We start from the raw sequence: 21,862 nt of genomic DNA, 5'->3' as shown, positions 1-21,862 counted from the left end.
TTTGGATGTTAGACAATTTGTCTTTCATAAGCAAATACTTTATTTCATATCAAGAGACATTAATGTTTATTTATGAACTTTTCTATATTTTATTAATAGCATTAAAGAATAATGGTTATGGGAAAGTTTACAAAAATGCATCCTTTTTAAGGCAATGGGGCAAATAATTGGATTTCTAAGTGTCCTGAACACTGATACTTAATATCTAATTTACTTTGGTGAGGCCAGTATAGCACCCTCTGTAGGCTGAAATATGGCAGTAGCCTTATATTTTGAGCACAATCTGAGTTCTGTCCCTCTAGGGTCAGGTGGCAAAGGCTTGGAGATTGAGAATGTACAAGCAAAGCCTCTTGGTTAATAAATAGCTTACATGTGGCATTGATCAGAGCATGAAATAGGGGCTGAGGCTGTCTTCATCATCCTTTCTGGGAGGAAGGTCACCTCCAAGCACCGCTGATATCAAGCAGTTTCTTAGAGAGCACTTTTGTTTCTTATACCAGTTGTTCCCTTTGTGTCCTGGATCATTCTCCAATTACCTGTATGGATCTGGAAAAGTGCACTCTTTTCTGATGCTGTTGCTATATTTATTCCAGGAATGACTTTCGAATTATAAACTCTCCTTTCAGAAGGGAGTAAGGACCAGAGATACCAATGTTGGTGGAAGAATAGATGGGCTTCAGATTATCCTGTTAGAGATTAGGGAAAAGATTTGTGTGTGCTGGTAAGAGGCAGACCGGCTGGAACTGAAGTGTGCAGGCAGAGCACATGGGGCTGTGTCCATTATTTGCTGTGTTTGTGGAAACACAGCTTTCTGCACTTTTCCATGGCTCTCACAATGACTTAGAGATCGTTAAGGAGCCTTAAGCCAACACTGATTCTTTTTGCTGGTTGTTGTAAAAAACTGGGAAGCAGTTGAAGAACAGATGATCAGAATAATACAAGGGATGAAATGGACATTTCTTTATTATCTTTGTGTTTATACTGCAATAATTATAATAGCTATGAGCTAAACACCAGCAGTGCATTGTTTTCTGTTCAGTGATCTTCACAGTCTCCTTACAGGCTAAGTGTTACTTATCCCCATTTTACGAGTGAGAACTGTGAGGCCCAGATGCATCCTTCAGGACTTACCCAAGGTCACACCGCCTGGAGGTTGAGATGCGATCTATTTGGTTCTGAAGTCTTTTGCTCTTCTTGTTAGACCATGTGGCCTCCTTAAACCTAAGGAAATTGTTTTGCCCATCTTCAAGACGCTCAGGGGGGTTTAGATTCTAAAATATTAGTTTGCATTTGCCATGGATCAGAAAACAAATCTGTAATAAAAACCAAAGTTGATAATGTTTTTAAACTCCTCTGATGTCTGTACCTGTAAAATGTTTGTATAGATCAAGATAATTAAAACCTATGTCAGTCTTGTTATAGGAAAAGTGGCTGCCAGGATGGTCTGTTGACCTTGTACTTTTTGTTTGTCCTGGGTGAAAAAGCCTGTATGGGGCTTGGGGGATATATAGGTTAGAGTCATGAATTCCTGGGAAGTTGGAGAACTTCATTTATTTTTGAGCATACTAGCATTTTTATCATGATTGAAATTTGACTTAACACAAAATGCAGCAGGTAGTATTATGTGTCTTAGAGAGTTGGGCCTGGTGCTCTCCCACAGTCCTGGATTTCATATCTGGTGGCGACACACCAGGGCTTAGTGTGAGACAGCAGGTCCCTTGGAAGGCTGCTGGAGCCTGCCCCCATGGTGAGCATTAGTGGCTCCCTAAGTGATGCACTAGGTGCCCATCACAGTCTCTGTTAGCTGCACATTATTGTGCCTCCAATTGGGACTATTTGAAACTCCCCAGGAGGGTGATAATCTTATTTAGTACACTTACAAAAGGTACAATTTCTCATACTCTCCCCTTCTCTCTCCTTTTCCCGTCCACAGATGAGCACAATGACGTACAGAAGAAAACCTTCACCAAATGGATAAATGCTCGCTTTTCAAAGGTAAGAAAGACCTTCAAAATTTTTTTTGGTGGTTCAAATGCCTCATTTGGGGTTGATGGAGTTTGGTTTACATTGCAACAAAATTTTCTCATGAAATGTGCCATAATAAAAATTCTCCAATGTGTAGGAACACTTATTCTTCATTTATTCACTCCTGAAATGGATTTCAGTGGAAACTGTGATGTGAACAGTTCATGTCATGCTCTTTACTCTCACCTGGCTTTCTCCAGATGTCCAAGCCAACAGTCTGCCACGTTCCATGCTGTGAGTCCTGGGCACATTGAGGAAACGAACGTGTCATTAGGAGAATTTTGCCTGATTAACACCAAATTCTTATCGCTCAGGCACCTGTGCAACAATATTGAGGGCCCTTCATGATTGTGCATGTGGCTAATAATGTTTTTCAGCTCTATGTATTCTTTTTTTTTGCATACTTCCTCATTTTTCCCCTCAAAGATCCGTTTTTTTCTCTGCATTTCTAACCGCTTGTAACAAAATCAATGCTTTTATCAATAGGGCTTGCCTGAGAGAGGAATTGACAATGGTTAAGTATGATCACACATTGGTTATTGAAGTTAGAATTTTGTCCACTCAGTCTGAGGTGGGAAAAATTTCCAGGTGAATGGATTATAGGAATTTCCATAACAGGATGAAAAATATAGGTTTGTCAGAGAAAGACTGTTGCAGTCTTTTAAATAGAATGGAAGCTATTTTAACGGAAACATTTTTCTTTTTTTAAAAAAAGGTTTATTTATTTTCTTTGAAAGTCAGAGTTACACAGAGAGAGGAGGAGAGGCAGAGAGAGAGAGAGAGAGGTCTTCCATCCGATCGTTCACTCCCCAGTTGGCTGTAACGGCTGGAGCTGTGCCGATCCAAAGCCAGGAGCCAGGAGCTTCCTCCAGGTCTTCCCATGAGGGCTTGGGCCATCTTCTACTGCTTTGCCAGGTCATAGCTGAGAGCAGGATTGGAAGTAGAGCAGCCCGGTCTCGAACTGGCGCCCATATGGGATGTTGGCACTGCATGCAGCAGCTTTACCGCTACGGCACAGCGCCAGCCCCAGAAACTTATTTTTCAAAGTTCTCTATTTGAAAAAGTCATAAAGGTCAGGAAAATAAACACTGATGTCTCTTCAAGGAAAAATGAGGATTTTTTTTTTTTTACTTCAAGTTCATATGAATTCTATTTATTTTTTTAGAAAACTTAATAAATATAAATTTCCAAAGTACAACTTCTGGATTATAGCAGTTTTTCTCCCCATAATCACCCTCCCACCTGCAAACCATCCCATCTTCTACTCCCTCTCCCATCCCATTCTACATTAAGATTCATTTTAATTAGTTTTATATACAGAAGATCAACTTAGTATATACTAAGTAAAGATTTCAACAGACTGCACCCACAAAGAAAAACAAAGTATAGAGCAGTGTTTGAATAGTAGTTTTACCACTAATTCACATAGTACAACACATTAAGGACAGAGATCCTACATGGGGAGTAAGTGCACAGTGACTCCCATTGTTGATTTAACAATTGACACCCTTACTTATGACGTCAGTAATCACCTGAGGCTCTTGTCATGAGCTGCCAAGGAAAATGAGGATATTTTAAGGTTATTTTGAATAGCAGTACAGGTTAAAAATTGCTCCATATCCCAATATTTGTAGTGGATGATATAACTGCCATGTTTCCTAGGTTTTACAAGTTTTTGTTGGAGGATATTTTATCTTGCCTCTGAGAGTGTAAGGAATGTAAAGAATGATTTTGACAGAAGGGTTAAGAATCTAGAGAATGAGGGTGGGGCTTGCTGCTTCAGACTCCCACATCCCATAACTGGAATGCTGGTTTGAGGCACAGCTTCTCTGCTGCCCAAGGATCCAACTTCCTGCTAATGCATCCTGAGAGGCAGAGGATAATGACCTAGTAATTGGGTCCCTGCCACCCATGTGAGAGACCCAGATGGGGTGACTGGCTTTGGCCTTCCCCAGCCCTGGTTCTTGTAACCCTTTGGAGAGTGAACCAGCAGATGGAAAATCTCTGTTTCTGCTATTTTACCTTTCTAGTAGGTGAAAATAAATAAATAAATAAATAAAATAGAGAATAAGAATATAGAAGTATCTGCATAATTGGTGACTTTATATGTATTCCAAAGTAGATGTAGGTATTTTTGGGGAACTTTGGGAATATACTTTATGTGTATTCCAAAGTAGATGTAGGTGTTTTTGGAGAACTTTACATTGCTTTATTCTAGAGGCACAAGTATCACCTATATTTTGGGTTTGACATTACTTAAAAGTTTTCAAGAATCCATCTGCCTGGGTCCATGTTTGGGGCAATACAGTTTGAACCAGTGTGAGGGTCTGAAGTGGGGGATTTATTGCTGTGGTCTCAACAGTCTTGCTGTTGGTGAGGTGGCACATCCTGATTATTATGGAGGGTAATGCAATCTTTTTTTTTTTTTTTTTTTTTTTTTTAAGTTTTAAGCTTTTATTTACTGAGAGAAATGCATAGGAGAGTCAGAACCCTATCTAAAAAAGAGAGAAATCTGGATTCATACCAAGCACCAGGAGCCAGCCATGTGGAGGAGCATGTAGGAAGCATGGGGTGGGTGGCTCAAAGATCACTTGCAATGCAGTAATTTCTAGATAGAACAATTAGAGCAGGTTAGCTTGCAGCAGCTTGATTTAATCATGGGGCAAGAATTACCTTAGAACTGATTTTGAAGGTCAATTTGAAAGCATCATAGTCTTGCTAGACCTAGATTTAGAGAACATTTGAAACTGGCTGAATTACTTTTGTACTTATTCTTGAGAATAAAGACAGATAGACAATACAGTGAAACATGGAAGGGTGTATATAGAAGAATGTAGATGACAATTGAGAAAGAGTAACTGAGAAGAAATTTCTTAGTCTTTATCGTGGGTCATTGAAAGTTTTTTTTTTTTTCATTGACAGTTTTAAAAAACTCCAGATAACACCAACTTCAGCAGAACCCCAATAATTTATTAAATGAACTTGATATTCAAAGTATCTATTATTTTATAATATAAATAGGAATTTAAATCCCATGTAAATTGCCCCAGGATGCTTATAATTCTAAGACAATGGAAAAAACTGAAAAAAAATTTTAAACCATTTTTAGTAAAAGCCCTGGTTATATAAACTGACACAGAAGCTGAAAGCTTGTTTTGTTTGGAGAACAAAGATCAAAAGTAGGATGACCCTGAAACTTTTGAGATTACTTCTAGCAAGAAATCAAAGCCTAGAAGGAATATATCTAATAAATTATGAGAATTTGGATACAGTGGACTCATTGCAATGACACTAAACTTCATCCATATATATATATATATGTGTGTATTTTTTTTTCTCTTTACTCTGGATGCCTTCAGTCTATAAGTTGGGCTGCTTCCACACTGGTGGTGGTAAGAGAGGAGATAACACAAATGTTCAAAGTTGTGTACTCCTTTCTATCTTTATTGACACCTGCAGTTTCCACGTCATTATTATCTGTGTTGTGAAAAATGGTGAAAGACTTTAAAATGGCCCAAAAAGATCTTCAGTGTCCTGTCCTGCTCAGCCATCTGGGTTTTCTCTGTCTTTCAATAGTTTTGAGCTACTTTACAACTCTGTAAGTTGTAGAAAACAGGTAATGAAAATTATTCTTGTTCCTGAAATGCAGATTAGTTGGAATGTAATTGGTTATTGTCTCTTCAATAGACCAGCTGTTGCACCTGTTGTCAATATATTTCACTTTTCCTTTTTTGTATGTAAACATTTGGTTGTTTGAATTCTCCTTTGAGATGGTTGTTTCTCTTTACTGGGTCTCTCATTAATGAGTTACATGAAGTCTTTGACACATGTAGTATTACCCTTGTCTCAGCCGTGACCTTACCTTTTTGGAAAATTCTCATGGAACACAGGGCTACTGCCATAATCTGCCTACTTGTTCTTCCTCTCCCATTTCACCTTCTCCTACTCTCTTCCATTTTTGAGGGAATAGCTAGAGTGATTTTAAAGTATAATCCTTTTACCTCTTTTTCTTTTGTTAAATATTTCATTGAAAATATCCAGTATCCTTTTTCTAAAAATTTTTTTTCAGTTTTTTAAAGATTTATTTTTTTATTTGAAAAATATATTTACAGAGAGAATCTTCTATTCACTGATTCACTATTCAAATGGCCGCAATGGCCAGGGCTGGGCCAGGCTGAAGCCAGGAGCCAGGATCTTCATCCAGGTCTCACACATGGGTGCAGGTGCCCTAGGACTTGGGCCATCTTCTGCTGCTTTCCCAGGTGCATTTGCTGGGGGTTGTATTGGAAGAGGAGCAGCTGGGAATCGGGCTGGTGCCCATATGGGATGCCGGCACTGCAGATGGTGGCTTTACCCTCTATGCCACGGCACTGGCCCCTGTGTATTTTAATTGAAATTATATTTATTTAAGGTAAACGGTATGATGTTTGGATCTTCTTGGCTTTGAAGTCCCTAAGTTGTTGCCCTCCTTCCAATCCTCCCTTCATTGTAATTCATTCTTGAGAATACTGAATAATGTGGGTGTAATACCATTTTAGATTATACTAATTCGTGCGTGATGGCTAAGATAGCTAAGATAGCACATTTCTTTTGTTGCAAATTCTTGTTGATGTGTCAGAGAGTACACAATGCTTCAGAGTTTGGGTATCCTGAGAAGTCATACAGTGTAGAATAAATTAAGGCTCTTACATTTTGAAAAGTTACGAAGCGCTCAGAAGAAAATGACCAAGGGAGCTAAGGGTTAGGAAATTAAACACTGACTCTTGGATATGCTGCCTATTTCTTTAGGACCTCAGGCAAATTGCTAGTGTTTTTTTCAGGTCACATTGTTTTCATTCCTTTAGCCGTAAAACACACTTGATCATTATTACCTGCCTCCTAGTGCTAAGGAGTTTTGAGGCACTGCTGTGAAGCATATAGGAGATTATAATTATTTAGGAATGTTAAATAAAAACCATATCAGGTACCCATAACCAGTGATATCCATGCTGTATACCACATGTGTGTGTTAAAACAAACAAACAAACGAAAACCCTTGGCTCAGTCAGCCACTTTATTTCAGTGTATGCTGTGTGAAACTTGAGTATTTTGTTCCCTCTAATTTTCAGAGCCTCTGGCTTGTTAGCGAGCTGGTCTCCCAAGGGAGGCAGCGAAGCCTGGTTGCTGTGCTGTTGGGAAATTTGTTCTGACTTTGAGCCTACCTTTTTTTTTGGCTGACTTTCAGGGCTGCTCATCTGGCAGAGCCAAGAAGGAACAAATTGCAGAAGCTTTTTACCAGTTTGGTGAGCGATCCTCAAAAGAGGTTTAACCGATGGTTAGGTAGAGCATATGCAGACTTAAAATGCTGAACTGCAGTGTGTGCACATGTCTGCTTTTGCCTTTACTAAGACGGGGGTGAGCCCTGTCTGCACATCAGTTACATTTCCGCCTTTGGACTGTGTGTTAACAACATGAAGGAGGAAATCTAGGAAGGACTTTTTATGAAGTTCAACATGAAGACATGTTCTTTTTTGGAGATAGTGGGACATTGCTTTTAGCATGCTATTATTTTCTAGTTGTTTCATGTAGGAAGTTGATGGTCACAACAGTAAGCGTGGAGGGAGATTTTTAGAAAAGCGATCAAGGCCATCTGCTACCTGTGGATATTCAGTCCTCTTTCCAGTATTGTGAAGGAGACCATACAACGTCCTTGTGTCACGATAATTGGAATCTCTAGCAGAGGCTCGAGTTTGAAGAGTTATACATTGGGTCTACTAAGACTTTATTCCATAAATATGAGGTACTCAAAAATATTTGTGGAAATATGAAATAAAAATTAGTTTACTCTGGTTCCAAATTGTTTTGAAATCCATACTTTTAAAAATACTATTCATGTTCCATGACTTTTTAAAGACTCTTTGTATACATGGATTTCAATATTATTTTTTGCATCAAAAAGCATGTTTTAATGCCATTGGCCATGAAGTTTTGGAAGTGCTTTCCTGTGTCTATAGCAACTTCACTCCTTGTTTTAGAAGCCATATCTCCTCATGCTTTTTTATTATTTTTTTAAATTGATTTGACAGATAGAGTTATAGACAGTGAGGAGAGAGAGAGAAAGAGAGAGAGAGTGAGAAAGGTCTTCCTTCCTTTGGTTTACTCCCCAAATGACCGCTACAGCCAGCGCTGCGCTGATCCGAAGCCAGGAACCAGGTGCTTCCTCCTGGTCTCCACTGTGGGTGCAGGAACCCAAGCACTTGGGCCATCCTCCACTGCCTTCCTGGGCTACAGCAGAGAGCTGGACTGGAAGAGGAGCAAACGGGACTAGAACCTGGTGCCCATATGGGATGCCGGCGCCGAAGGCGGAGGATTAAACAAGTGAGCCATGGCGCCAGCCCCTCAAATGCTCTTTTAAAAAGACATTTCAATTTATGCTTATTCACTAGTACTTCTAAAAGATAAGCAATAAAACAAACAGTAAAATACATTCCATGTTCTTAAACACTAGCTTCCGGATATATTTGGCTCTACTTATGTAAACAGTTTTTTCTTGTTTGTATTGTTTTCATTTAACTTGGCTTTTGAAATTTGATTTTTGTCTAAAAACTGTATTTGTAAAATGAATTTTTTATTTAAAATGTAAAATATTAAGAATAGATTTAGAACTTTTAATCTGAAACATTTTTGAGTTCCAAGGAGATGCTACAAGTGGAAAATTCCATACCATGAATGTTATTCATGAACAAAATTGTTTAAAAGGTTGTATAAAATATCTCCAGCCTATATGTATAAGGTGTATGTGAAGCATAGATGAATTTTATGTTTGGACTTGAATCCTATTCCCAAGATGCCTTATTATGTAGATACAAATGTTCTAAAATCCTCAAAAATCTGAAACCTGAAACACTATTTGCTCCAAGCATTTTGGATAAGGGATACTCAATTTGTATTTGCTATGCAGTGATTTGTACCTGCTGGGTTATTAATAAGTGATTAAGGTTTTTTTGAAAAATTGAAAATAATTTTTTTGAGACATAGAAACAGGGAGACAGAGATCCCATTTACTGGTTCATTCCCTAAATGCCTGCAATGGCTGGGGCTGGGCCAGGGCTGAAGCTGGAACTGGGAATTCAGTTATGTCCCGTGAGAGTGGCAGAAACCTGATTATTGGAACCATCACCTTTGCCTCACAGAGTCTGCATTGGCAGGAAGCTGGAATCAAGAATCAGAGCCAGGAATCAAACCCAGGTACTCTGATGTGAGACACAGGAGTGTTCACTGCCTAGGGCAAATGCCCACTTTCTAATAAATTAGTTTGATCGAGCCTGTTAGTATTTGTGATTGTGAAATAAATTGATCAATATCTGTTACGTGTTTGTAACTGAAGATCGGTTTTGGGATGGGTCACCCAGAAACGGGAGAGCTGCCTGTTGTGTGCTTTCTGTTCAGCCCTGCTCCCCACATCCAACCCCAGCCATGGGCTCAGTAAAGGCATAGATAGACCTGAGCCAGTATGAGCATTGGCTGTAACAAGAGCATTGATGAAGAGATAGTAGTTTCCTGTTAAATAGAACAAGGAGACACTTGCCACATTTTCAGCTGTACTTGGCCTAAAAAGCTTTTAGCTTTGATGGCTGCAGGTAGCCTTCCACCCATCATGAGGGGGAACTGGACTAGAGGAAACTGACACTGCTATTTTGCTGCTATCATCTATTGAGGAAACGCAGAAGAGAAATGCCAACAGAAAGATCCCTTGGTCAATACAGAATATGGAAAAATGTGATTGATTATTGAGTGTCTACATCAGATTAAATGCTTGTAGGCAGTCAGTAGAAGTTGAGTCTGCACAGGATTTCACACCAGTAAAATAGAAGACAGAGAGTGAATGCTTGTTTCCTCAAGGGGTGCATGGATGTATTTTATGCTTGTCTCCTGTCCACCTCCGAAACAGCTCCAGTGTTTGCCTTGCATTGTTAAACTGCAGACAGGGCTTATCTAAATCCTGACCAAAGATTTGGGCCTATTATGTTTTTAAGGATGCACCCGTTGAGAAAGAGGACCAGGGCAGCTAGCTCTCCTTTATTACTTTGAGAAAATTTCATTTTATTTTCCTTCCTATTATTGTTATCAATGCCATTACCAATGCCACACCTCAGTTCCATAGAAGCCTATCTTTTGAGGAACTACCTTCTTCAGACATTTTGGCTGCTTTCCAGTAGTGCATTGATAATAGGAGCTGTAGTCCTTGCCTGGGAATGCACATGGAGTTAGAATTTATTCAGCCTGTGGATTTTATCTCCATATTTGTCAGGACAACATTCAAGTGGCTTCTGACTCTTAACCACTGATGGCCATCTTTCTGAGTCCCACACATAGTTCCTCATCATCCAGTCTTATCATCAGCTGCTTTGCTTACCACAATCAAGGTGAAAATTCTGTTACATGCCTGATTACCTTATGGAAGATTCTCTGAAAGATGTTGGGTCTAGTGCGTTTTTCATAGTATCTTGTAGCTGTGAAGGTAGATACACAGTCGTTGATTTGATTGTGAAGACCTTATATGTCATTGCTCCGTGGCTTCCTTTAACTTTCTCTCTTCTGCTTTTCTTCTCTTCCACCCTCTGTCCAAGCAAATGTTCTAAAAGGAATCTTTCTCAGAGCTGAAGTGTTTGTGCTGAGCATCCTGAATTCTTAACAGAAATGGCTAGGATCCCTGAACTCACTAATGGTTTGTGGCACATCTTGCAGGTTTTCCTTTCTCGAGCTGTTTTAAGGATGCTTTATGCATCATTTCAAAGTCCTCATTTTACTTCCAAGCTTCTCATTCAAAAGCAATGTTGCTTTCGTTCTTTAACTATGGGGTTGAATCAACAGTTGATATGGAAGATCGCACATTCTTAATTTCATTGATTAAGCTGCACACTTCATAAATGAGACAAACCTGATTGTATCTTTTTACATGGTCTTGACTGGAGGCACCTTTCTTTTTTTAAAAATCTATTTTACACAGTGATAAATAGACACTATAAAAATTAGTTAATAGAGAGCAGATGTTTAGCTTCGTGGTTAAGATACCCCCAGCTAATGTCAAAGTGCCTGGGTTCCATTCTAAGCTATGGTTTCTGACTCCAGCTTCCTGCCAGTGAACACCCAGGGAGGCAACAGGTGATGGCTCAAGTAATCGAGCTACCTGCCTCCTGGCTCTGGGCTTTTGGCTAAATGCAGTATCCGCTGTTGTAGACATTTGAGGAGTAATCCCAGGTAACAGCTTACTCAATCTGTCTCTCTAATAAATAAACACATTTTTTGAAAACAAAAATTGTATAGGGCTGGTGCTGTGGCTCACTTGGCTAATCCTCCGCCTGCGGTACCGGCATCCCATATGGGCACCGGGTTCTAGTCCTGATTGCTTCTCTTCCAGTCCAGCTCTCTGCTATGGCCCTGGAAGGCAGTAGAGGATGGCCCAAGTGCTTGGGCTCCTGCACCTACATGGGAGACCAGAAAGAAGCACCTGGCTCCTGGCTTCGGATTGGCCCAGCGCCGGCCATGGCAGCAATTTTGGGGGTGAACCAACGGAAGGAATACCTTTCTCTCTGTCTCTTTCTCTGTCTAACTCTGCTTGTCAAAAAGAAAAAATTGTTTAACAGAAAAGAATCCAAAGAAAAATTCTCCATCATTTTACATTCATCTCCAAGGGAAAATACACAAGGTTTTTGTTGTAAACTACTTTCAAAAGTGTATTTACATGTAAACCTATTATAGTTGCTGAGTTGTGCATAGTGCTCACAGATGAATTATTGATTTTTAAGTTGGTGAAAAATTGCAAGAACCTACAATAGTGCTAAATTTATATCTTTTGAGATTTGGGACTTACAAGTTAAAGACTCTGGCTAAAAATATTGGGAAATGTTAAATTATTTATACTTTTTGAATTTTTAAGTTAACCTGCTCCTTGGGAAAAAACTAGTGAGAGAGAGAGAGAGAGAAAGAGAGAGATTATAAAATTTATAGTAAGTTACCAGATGATATTGGGATATGTTTTAATTAATTAATTAATTAATGTTTTTTATTTATTTGACAGAGTTAGACAGTGAGAGAGAGAGAGAGAGACAGAGAGAAAGGTTTTCCTTCTGTTGATTCACTCCCCAAATGGCCGCTATGGCCAGAGCTAGGCCGATCTGAAGCCAGGAGCCAGGTGCTTCCTCCTGGTCTCCCTTGCGGGTACAGGGGCCCAAGCACTTGGGCCATCCTCCACTGCACTTCCGGGCCACAGCAGAGAGCTGGACTGGAAGAGGCACCACCAGGACCTGAACCTGGCGCCCAAATGGGATGCTGGCACTGCAGGCGGAGGATTAACCAAGTGAGCCATGGTGCCGGCCCCTAATTAATTTATTTTGAACGAGTTACAGAGAGGGGGTGGAGAGAGAGAAAGAGAGACAGAGAAAGAGGGAATCTTGCATCTGGTGGTTCACTCCTTTTATGGCTGCAACAGCCAGAGCAAGGCAAAGCCAAAGCCAGGAGCCAGGAGCTTCTTCCTTGTTTCCCTCGTGGGTGGCAGGGGACCAGACACTTGGGTTGTCTTCTGCTGGTTTTTCTAGGCCATTATCAGGGAGCTTGATCAGAAGTGGATCAGCTGAGGCAGCAGATCCAGCGATCCAGCATCCAAACAGGATGCCAGCTTAGCAGGCTGAGGCTTTACCTGCTACGCCACCATGCTAGCCTTGAGGCATCATTGATAAAGAGCATCAGATTAATCTGTAAGATGAATGCAAATCCATTGCTGTACGTACACTTTGTCTATATGAGGGGACTTCAAAAAGTTTATGGAAAACTTTCGTTATCTGTTAATTAATTTCTCCAAAAGCTTTTTGAGGCCCTATTGTGTGTGTGTGTGTGTATGTGTAGAATAAACAGTGGAGCCTGCGCTGCACCTCAATAGGCTAACCCTCTGCCTTGCGGTGCTGGCACACCTGGGTTCTAGTCCCGGTCGGGGTGCCGGATTCTGTCCCGGTTGCCCCTCTTCCAGGCCAACTCTCTGCTATGGCCCGGGAGTGCAGTGGAGGATGGCCCAAGTGCTTGGGCCCTGCATGCGCATGGGAGACCAGGAGAAGCACCTGGCTCCTGGCTTCGGATCAGTGCGATGCTCCGGCCGTAGCACGCTGGCCGCGGTGGCCATTGGAGGGTGAACCAACGGCAAAAAGGAAGACCTTTCTCTCTCTCTCTCTCACTGTCCACTCTGCCTGTCAAAAAAAAAAAAAAAAAAAAAAAAAAAAGAATAAACAGTGCGAATGGCAATTGCCTTGAACAGAGTACATCAAATCCTATTTTGAAAATAGAGTATAAATAAACAGAACAGTTAAACAGTGTTAAAGAGCTCAAGTGTATGATACACTATACATTTTCATCTATTTTGTTATAAATTTGTAAGCTATGCTCACTGTCGTGTGTTCACTTGTCCTGTTATACAGTTACAACTTGACTATTTGTAATGGGTTTAGAGAAGTCCTAGGACAGAGTCTGTGTGCATCAGTATCAGTGCCTTTGTACAGTTTTGGCAGGACCAGGCTGGCTTGTAAATCCCCTGTGCTGAGTGTTGTCTCGGTTTTTGTTGACCTCTATTTTGATTCTGGTTGCCTTGAGGGCAAGAACGGCATTTGTCAGCCTCCCGTCTCAGTGTCAGCTCTGCACCGGACAGAGAGAAGGCTCTACTCGGTTTTCCAAACAGAAAACCCAAGTCCCAGTTTCTTTTCTGATTCATTTTTGGTACAAAGAATAGCATTTCACTCTTTTAAGAGCTCCAAATTGTATTTTCTAAATACTTTCATATTTAGTCTTTTACAAATTATTTTTCCTATTATTTTTACTGCTGCTGTTGCTGCTGCAAAATTTGACCTATGATGGAAATCATTGTGATTTGGGATTATTGAAAAACAGAGAGAATAATACAGTTTCAGATCAGAGAGAGGATGGGACCCAGATCTCATGAGACATCTTATTTGGGGTTTGGATTGTATTTGCCTATAATGGGAGTTTATTAGGTTAAAGTAGGAACATGATAGGATATAGTCTGTGCCTTAAAATTAGAATTATTCCTTCCTTTAGGCAGAAGCAAAGAGATCAGTCAGCCTGGGTTGCAGGGCATGCAAGAGTTAATGGCAGTTTGGGATAGCCTTGGAGAATGATGGTGTTGAGAAGGAGTAACACTGGCTGTATTTTTTGAGATAAGAGGACAGGGCTTGTGAATGGCTGAGAGATAGGGAGTAAATGCAAGGGCAAAGAATCTAGAATGTTTTTGGTTTGAACAAATGTAATAACTGCCACCGTAGAAGATGAGGCTTTGCAGCTCAGCTTATTCCCTCGTTTATGGGTGGCTGTCTATGTGTGTGTGGCCTATCCGTAGAATTTATCAGTTCTTCAAAGGACTCACTCTTGACTGATGCTATAATTCACCTCTATGTGGTCATGTTCTGTGCACAGATGGATACTGGCCTGGTATTCTGTAGACAAGATGTGTTTGCCTGGCTCAATGTTTTACAAAATTACAATTACAGCACCAGGAGGTTACACATATGAATTTAGCTTTCATGTTTCTTTTGAAAAACTGGAAGTTCTGCCAACAGTGAGCCTAAATTGCCACAAAGCCACCTCCTGGCTGGAACTGAGCCCTGGCTGCCACCTGCAGAGCCGGTGTGTGACTGGGGCCCACCAGGTTTGCCTTCCTCAGTCGTATCATCACATGTGGGTATTTGTAGTCCCCGCTCGTGGAGAGAACTCCGTCTCTTCCCCATGCATTGTGCTGACAGTTGGCTTCTGTGCTCTGACGCTTTGGAATCCAGCAGCCCTGGTGTCCCAGCTGCAAGTATTAATGCTGATCTGTCTTGTCAAAATGGTGGGATTACAACTCTTGTTAGGAGAGTGAGCTGGGACTAGCCAGAGTGGTCATGTCTGGACTGTGCCATCTGTCATATGGACTCATATCATATTGCCTCTTACATCCTTTTTTATTTTTTAATTTAAATGTGACCCAAGACTTATCTGCCCTGTAAGTTCAAGATTGTTCATTTTTACCATTGATATTTATTGGAAAACTATGAAAACCCTGTTTTGTGAATGTGGAGGGTGACCTGAACTTGGCATTTCTGCAAGGCCAAACACAAAGGAGGTATTCACCAAGTATTTGTCCAATTGAATTATTAAACCATATTTTCTCCATCAGAGAAACCTCTGCAAATGTCTTTTCTTTGCGAAGATTTAAAAATCTAACTAAGACATTAGCTGTCGAGATGAATAAGTTTTTATTTTTGTTACAAGACGACTTCTGACATTTCCAAACTGTTTTGCAGAATGGATTGTGTGTTTCAAGTCTATGATAATACCAAAGCACCAGATATGCTGTACAGTGGGTGTTGGGAGAGAAAAAATAGTCTTCTTTTGAATTCATTTAAATGTGGCATATATCTTGTTGCCCTCTTCGAGAATTGTTAAATATCTATCCAACCCCCAATGATTAAAGATTTCCTTCCCTAAATGTCACAGGACTGTGCCCTCCTCACTTTAGCAGCTGGATGACACAGATATTGATAACCTGGGTTTGTAACCACACTTTGTGTATCAGATTCTGGTTCTTCTTTGTCCTTGTTATGCCGCTTCTATGTCCAAATTTCCTTTTCTGACAAATAGGGAAGATGGCGATATTTACCTTAATATGCTATTATAAATAAATAAATAATAGGTGCCAGTATCATGAGGATACTTGAAAAATGTGATGGAAAATGGAATTAAAATATAAATTTATATTGGCACAAAAAGTTGTTTTTTAAATCTATGTGTACAAGGGGCCTTCAAAAAATTAAAATGTGTATGGTGGATAAAGAGTACATGGATTTCAATATTGTTTTATAGCATAACAACTATCTTTTTTTTTTCTAAGACCATTTTCATTTATTTGAGAGACAGAGAGAGAGAGCATATGCTGTCATCACTTCCCAGTGCCTACTGTAGCCCCCAGCTGGGGCGAAAGCTGTGAGCTATGAACAGAATCCAGTTATCCCACATCGGGACAGGAACCCAACCACTTTGGCCATCATGCTGCTGCCTTCTCAGTTCCCCATTAGCAAGAAGCTAGAGTCAGGAGCTGAGCATCAAATTCAGGCACTCTGATAGGGGATGTGGGCCTCTTAACAGACCAAAAACCCACTCTCATCTTCTCTTTTAATACTGCTTTCAGCTAATTTTTTGAAGTACCCATGTGCATCTTTATCCCTGTACGTTTGAAAAAATATAGCTGCTATGTTTTATATTGTACCTAACAATATTAACAGCATTTCACTTTTCTCTTGCCTATATTTGAGTGGCCTATGAAACTAAGAAAGGGTTTTTCATTTTTGGGTTGTTGTACGAAAGAAGAGTAATGTTTTCTGACATGGAGAAATTATATGAAATTCAAATTTCATTTTCCACAAATAAAGTTTTATTGGAATTCAGTTGTCCCAGTTGGTTTTTTCATTTGTGAATTGGATAATTTCACATTGCTACAGCAGCTATTAATTGTTTTGGAATGGGATATGTCCTTTTATAGATCATCATATTATGTAGTAGTGAAATTAAAACTTGTGAGATCTTTATGAATTGACATGTTCTCATGTTCAGAGCCTGATTTTACCTTTCTGCTAGGATGAGGAAGTAGTGCTTGTTTGTTAGTTCTTTTAGACATTATTGGAATTTAGTGATACTTTTCTGACACTAGAAAACACTGACGTTATGCCTGTGATATAAATGATATCAAATGTGGATTGAACTTCTGTCCCCTGAATTTTTTTTTCTTGAATTGTTGTACAACTTTATACTGTCTACTTTGAAACATCTTGTACAAAAAAATTCTTTTTGGTGAAAGAGGTAGGATTTTGAGATTTTATGTTTAACTGAGGGCTATTCATATAATCTCCAACAAAAATAAGAACTAACAGAATTAACTATTTAAACATACATTGATTCAAGAAGAAATAATTTTGGTAAATAAATTCTGACAAATGCTTTAAAATAACTGCTTTAGAAAGTATAAGAAGATAAAGAATGCATCTATAAAATAATAGGAAATTATCAAATAAAATGAACATAAATTAGAGGAATGATTGGACAAGGAAAGTGAAAATAGAAATTGTATTTAAAAATTATTGTACTATTTTAATTATTGAAAAAATCAATAAATAATAAGAAAACTAGATTGAAAAGAGTTTTAAAGAATTGGTGAATATAGGACTGAACAAATAATTCCCACATAATCCAACATAGAAAAACAAGGAGTTTGGGGTTTTTCTTTAGATTTTTTTTTTTAAAAAAAAGATCTATTTTTGGTTTGCTTAATACTCATAAGCTTAACCCTACAAATAGTATGAAGAAAAAACACTGTTTCTCAACAGAAGAGACAAGGGCTGGAAACAATCATTGAATCTCAAAATGTCCATTTCACCCCAATACATTACATTTGTAGGTATTCTATTAGTTACCACAGGCCAGGGAAAACATATAATATCTATCTTTTTGGGACTGGCTTATTTCACTAAGTATAATGGTTTCCAGTTGTGTCCATTTGGTTGTAAAAGATAGGATTTCATTTTTTTTATGGCTGAGTAGTACTCCATAGTGTATGTATACCATAATTTCTTTACCCAGTCTTCAGTTGATGGACATCTGGGTTGATTCCATATCTTAGCTACTATGAATTGGGCTGCAGTGAACATGGGTTTACGGATAACTCTTTCATATGCTGATTTCTTTTGGTTTAGGTAAATTCCCAGGAGTGGGATGGCTGGATTATATGGTAGGTCTGTATTCAGCTTTGTGAGGTATCTCCATGCTATCTTCCACAGTGGCTACCCCAGTTTATATTCCTAACAACAGTGAATTAGGGTACCTTTTTCCCATCATTTTTGCTGGCATTCATTATTTATTGATTTCTGTATGAGAGCTATTCTCACTGGGGTGAGGTGAAACCTAATTGTGGTTTTGATTTGCATTTCTCTGATGGCTAGTGATCCTGAGCATTTTTTCAAGTGTCTGTTGGCCATTTGAATTTCCTCTTTTGAAAAATGCCTGTTCAAGTTCCTTGCTCATTTCTTAACTGGATTATTCGTTCTGTTGTTGAATTTCTCAAGTTCCTTTGTAGATTCTGGATATTAACCCTTTATCAGTTGCATAGTTTGCAAATATTTTCTCCCATTCTGTCCGTTGCCTCTTCACTTAGCTGAGTGTTGTCGCTCCCCCTCTTCGTGGAGGAACGACACAGGACCCTGCGCTGTTCTTTCGTCTGCTCGGCCCTCCCCGGGTTTGCTGCTGGTTCTTCCCGGGTTGGCTACTATCCCTTCCACGCAGTTCCCCCTGGCCACATTCCCCACTTCCGCAGGGGAGCGGCACTCCGCCGGCCGGCTCTCTCGGGGGCTGCACAGGTGTTCCCCTTAGATGTTCCCCTTAGATGTTCCCCTTAGATGTTCCTGGTGCATGCCGTCTCTCTCCTCCTTTATCGTCCTCCTCTGCCAATCCCAACTCGGCTGCCCACACGCCGAGTACGCTGCTCTCCTTCAATCAGGAGCAAGTCCTACAGTTTATTGGTTGAACTGGAGGCAGCTGTGTAGAAGCTGTTTTCTTCTCTCCCAGCGCCATATTGTGGGAGAGCAGGTGCATAGAATAAGTCTGAATTCCAGTAACAGTCTAGTCCGAGCTGCTCCCCACAAGTGTTTCTTTGGCAGTGCAGAAGATTCTCATCTTGATGTAATCCCATTTGTCCATTTTGGCTTTGATTGCCTGTGCTTCTGGGATCTTTTCCAAGAAGTGTTTTCCTAGCCAATATCTTGCAGTGTTTCTCCAATATTCTCTAGTAATTTGATGGCATCGAGTTGTAGATTTAGGTCTTTGATCCATTTTGAGTGGATTTTTGTATAAGGTGTAAGGTATGGATCTAGTTTAATACTTCTGCATGTGGAGATCCAGTTTGCCAGCACCATTTGTTGAAGAGACTGTCCTTACTCCAGGGATTGATTATGTCAACGATTAGTTGTCAGTGCATGGATTGATTTCTGGAGTGTTTGTTCTGTTCCATTGGTCTACATGTCTGTTTTTGTCACCTGACTTTTTAGCAGATATACAGAAAGATGTACAAAGGCCAAATAGCTATGACTCTTAGGAAACTTCTTGTCTAGATAAGATCACTGGGCATTCTTTATTATTTGTAATATGGATGGATAGTTACATTTTCTTCATTTTATGCTTTGTATTATGTTATTTTCTGAATTTGTTTGAAAATGGGTAGTGGGTTTGATGAAGGAATAAATGTTTCCCAGCTTTCATCTAGTTGCCCTTGACTTTCCTAGTTCCTTAGATTTTTTTGTGCTTAGATAGTCTCATTTGTTTGTGCCATGCACTGTCTCAGTTTTCTTCTCTTTGCTGTTTCTGAGGCTTGAGAGAAGTTAGTTATTTGATGGCTAATTTGCTGAATTGTGCTTTGCTTGGAGAAGGAGGATTAGAGGCAGATGACAATGAGACCACCTCTGCCTTTTGCTTATCCTGATGGAACAGAAGTCTTTCATGTGTGGGAAAATTTCTCTTGCTCTGCTTCCTGAAATACTGTCATGCAAATCTGTTTGTTGTGATCCCTAGAGGCAATCTGGGTGCTCCCAGCACCATCATTGCCCTTGATGATGGCAGCTGGGAATGGTAAGGCATAGGTGTTTCAGACACAAATAAGTCACAGCTTATTCTTTTTGCTGGTTGTAGGGTGAAGACCTTAGAATAGTTTTTCTCTTTTAGAGTATGGTGTATGAAGTAGGGGAAAGGCTCTTGTGGTTTTTTTTTTTTTTATATTTATTTATTTATTTGAGCTACACAGAGAGAGAAGGAGAAGCAGAGAGAGAGAGAGAGAGATAGAGAGAGAGAGATAGAGAGAAATCTTCCATCCGCTGGTTCACTCCCCAGATGGCTGCAACGGCCAGAGCTGTGCCGATCCGCAGCCTCCTCTCGGTCTCCCAAGTGGGTCCGGGGTTCCAAGGACTTGGGCCATCTTCTACTGCTTTCCCGCGCCACAGCAGAGAGCTGAATTGGAAGAGGAGCAGCCGGGACTCAAACTGGCGCCCATATGGGATGCCAACACTGCTAGGCAGTGGCTTTACCAACTACGACACAGCACCAGCCCCAAGGCCCTTGTTAAAAACCATTAGTTAACGGAATGTAATACTTATTTAAAGGCAAAAAGAAGTGAGAACAAAGAGGCTCCTGCAAAGTTTTGGGAAGCTTCAGAATGATTTCCTGCCTCTCCTCCATTTCAGGCTTAAAGTGAAATTTTGCTTCATATATCTGAATGTGAGAAATGAGGGGGATAAAACTAATGCTTGGTTATAAAGTATTTTTATTATTGGCAGGAACTAGAATTGTTAACCTCTCTGATGATTTCATATTAGAAGAGAATAACTTGATGCAAGATAATAATTAAATATTTGTTACATTGTGCTTTATGGTTTTCAGGACATTTTGCATAATTTTATATTATTTGATGTTTACAATAACTCAATAACTTGTGCTTTAGAAGGAGGGTAGGTAGCTAAGCCAGGCTCATCTGTCAAACTGGGCTTAAAATGGGCACTGCTAGTTTTCTGTCAGCAACCTCTCGGTTGTGAGCAATGTGTGCTATCATGGGGAGGCAAGGATCTGACAAACTGATCGTGAGTGGAGTGGGCTTTCTGGCAGCAGATGCTAGACTGTGTTTATCATTGGGGTTTGATGTTGTGTATGGGTCAGGGCCAAGAATTTAGGAATTTTGTAAACTTTGACAGTCAAGATACTAGACTGAGACTGGACTCATACAGAGATTTCAAAGTACCTTTATTGTTAAGAAATTAATGAGCAGATCATGGACTTAGCACCTGAGAGCTGACATCAGTGACCTGCTCCTATAGTGGGGTTGCTGAAGGACACTGTCATCCCAAGAGTACAAAGTACAGAGATGGAGATGCCTAGGCTCCAGCTGGCCTGTGTACCCCAGTGCTCAATAGTCATTTGCATTTTTAGTGCTTCTCTTTATGGCTAATTTCTTGGGACATATATCATAGTCAAGGCATATTCGCAATAATCACAGCTTTATTTGTTCCCTAAGAAATAATGTAGTTTATTTCTTTCAGCTTAAAATATTTAATTCAAGATTCCAAAATGCTCTGTGTTTGTACTTGTTCTTTCCATACAAGGCAAACTTGAATAGTCTAGAGACCGTCTGGGACTTTTAAGTTGGAAACCATGAACCACATATTTACTTGTTAGAAGTATACGGAGGGGCCGGCACTGTGGCACAATGGGTTATGGGTTGCAGTGCCGGCATCCCATATGGGCTCTGGTTCTAGTTTCGGCTGCTCCTCTTCCAGTCCAGCTCTCTGCTATGGCCTGGGAAAGCAGCAGAAGGTGGCCCAAGTGCTTGGGCCCCTGTACCCACATGGGAGGTCTGGAAGAAGCTCTTGGTTCCTGGCTTCAGATTGGCACAGCAGCAGCAGTTGTGGCCATCTGGGAGTGAACCAGTGGATGGAAGACTTCTCTCTCTGTCTCTACCTGTCTCTGTAACTCTTTCAAATAAATAAAAAAAAATCTTAAAAAAAGTATATGGAATTTTTGTTGCTGAACTACCTGGTATTTTATTTTTTCCTTTGCAGAGTGGGAAGCCGCCCATCAGTGATATGTTCACAGACCTGAAAGATGGAAGGAAGCTGCTGGATCTCTTAGAAGGCCTCACAGGAACATCCCAGGTGAGAGAAGTCATCTCGGAGGACGAGGCTAACCGAGTTTCTCTGGGCATGATGAATACTTGAAGACCCAGAGTGGGTGC

At 40.1% G+C, this 21,862-nt stretch overlaps 1 protein-coding gene across 16 annotated transcripts in view; it reads left to right on the top strand.

Moving 5' to 3' along the window:
• The window catches only part of UTRN (utrophin), a 580,255-nt gene that overhangs the window by 121,999 nt on the left and 436,394 nt on the right, over nucleotides 1-21,862 (top strand). For all 16 annotated transcript variants that reach the window (XM_089333656.1, XM_089333655.1, XM_089333653.1 and 13 more), the window contains 2 exons: nucleotides 1,934-1,995; nucleotides 21,690-21,782. In XM_089333656.1, coding sequence (XP_089189782.1) covers nucleotides 1,934-1,995; nucleotides 21,690-21,782 — 155 coding nt within the window. The remainder of the gene's footprint in view (nucleotides 1-1,933; nucleotides 1,996-21,689; nucleotides 21,783-21,862) is intronic.

Source organism: Oryctolagus cuniculus, chromosome 5, assembly GCF_051225735.1.
Source record: "Oryctolagus cuniculus isolate XC-2025 breed Fujian yellow rabbit chromosome 5, ASM5122573v1, whole genome shotgun sequence".
NCBI classification, from domain to species: domain Eukaryota; kingdom Metazoa; phylum Chordata; class Mammalia; order Lagomorpha; family Leporidae; genus Oryctolagus; species Oryctolagus cuniculus.
This window is presented reverse-complemented; position numbering and strand designations above follow the sequence as displayed.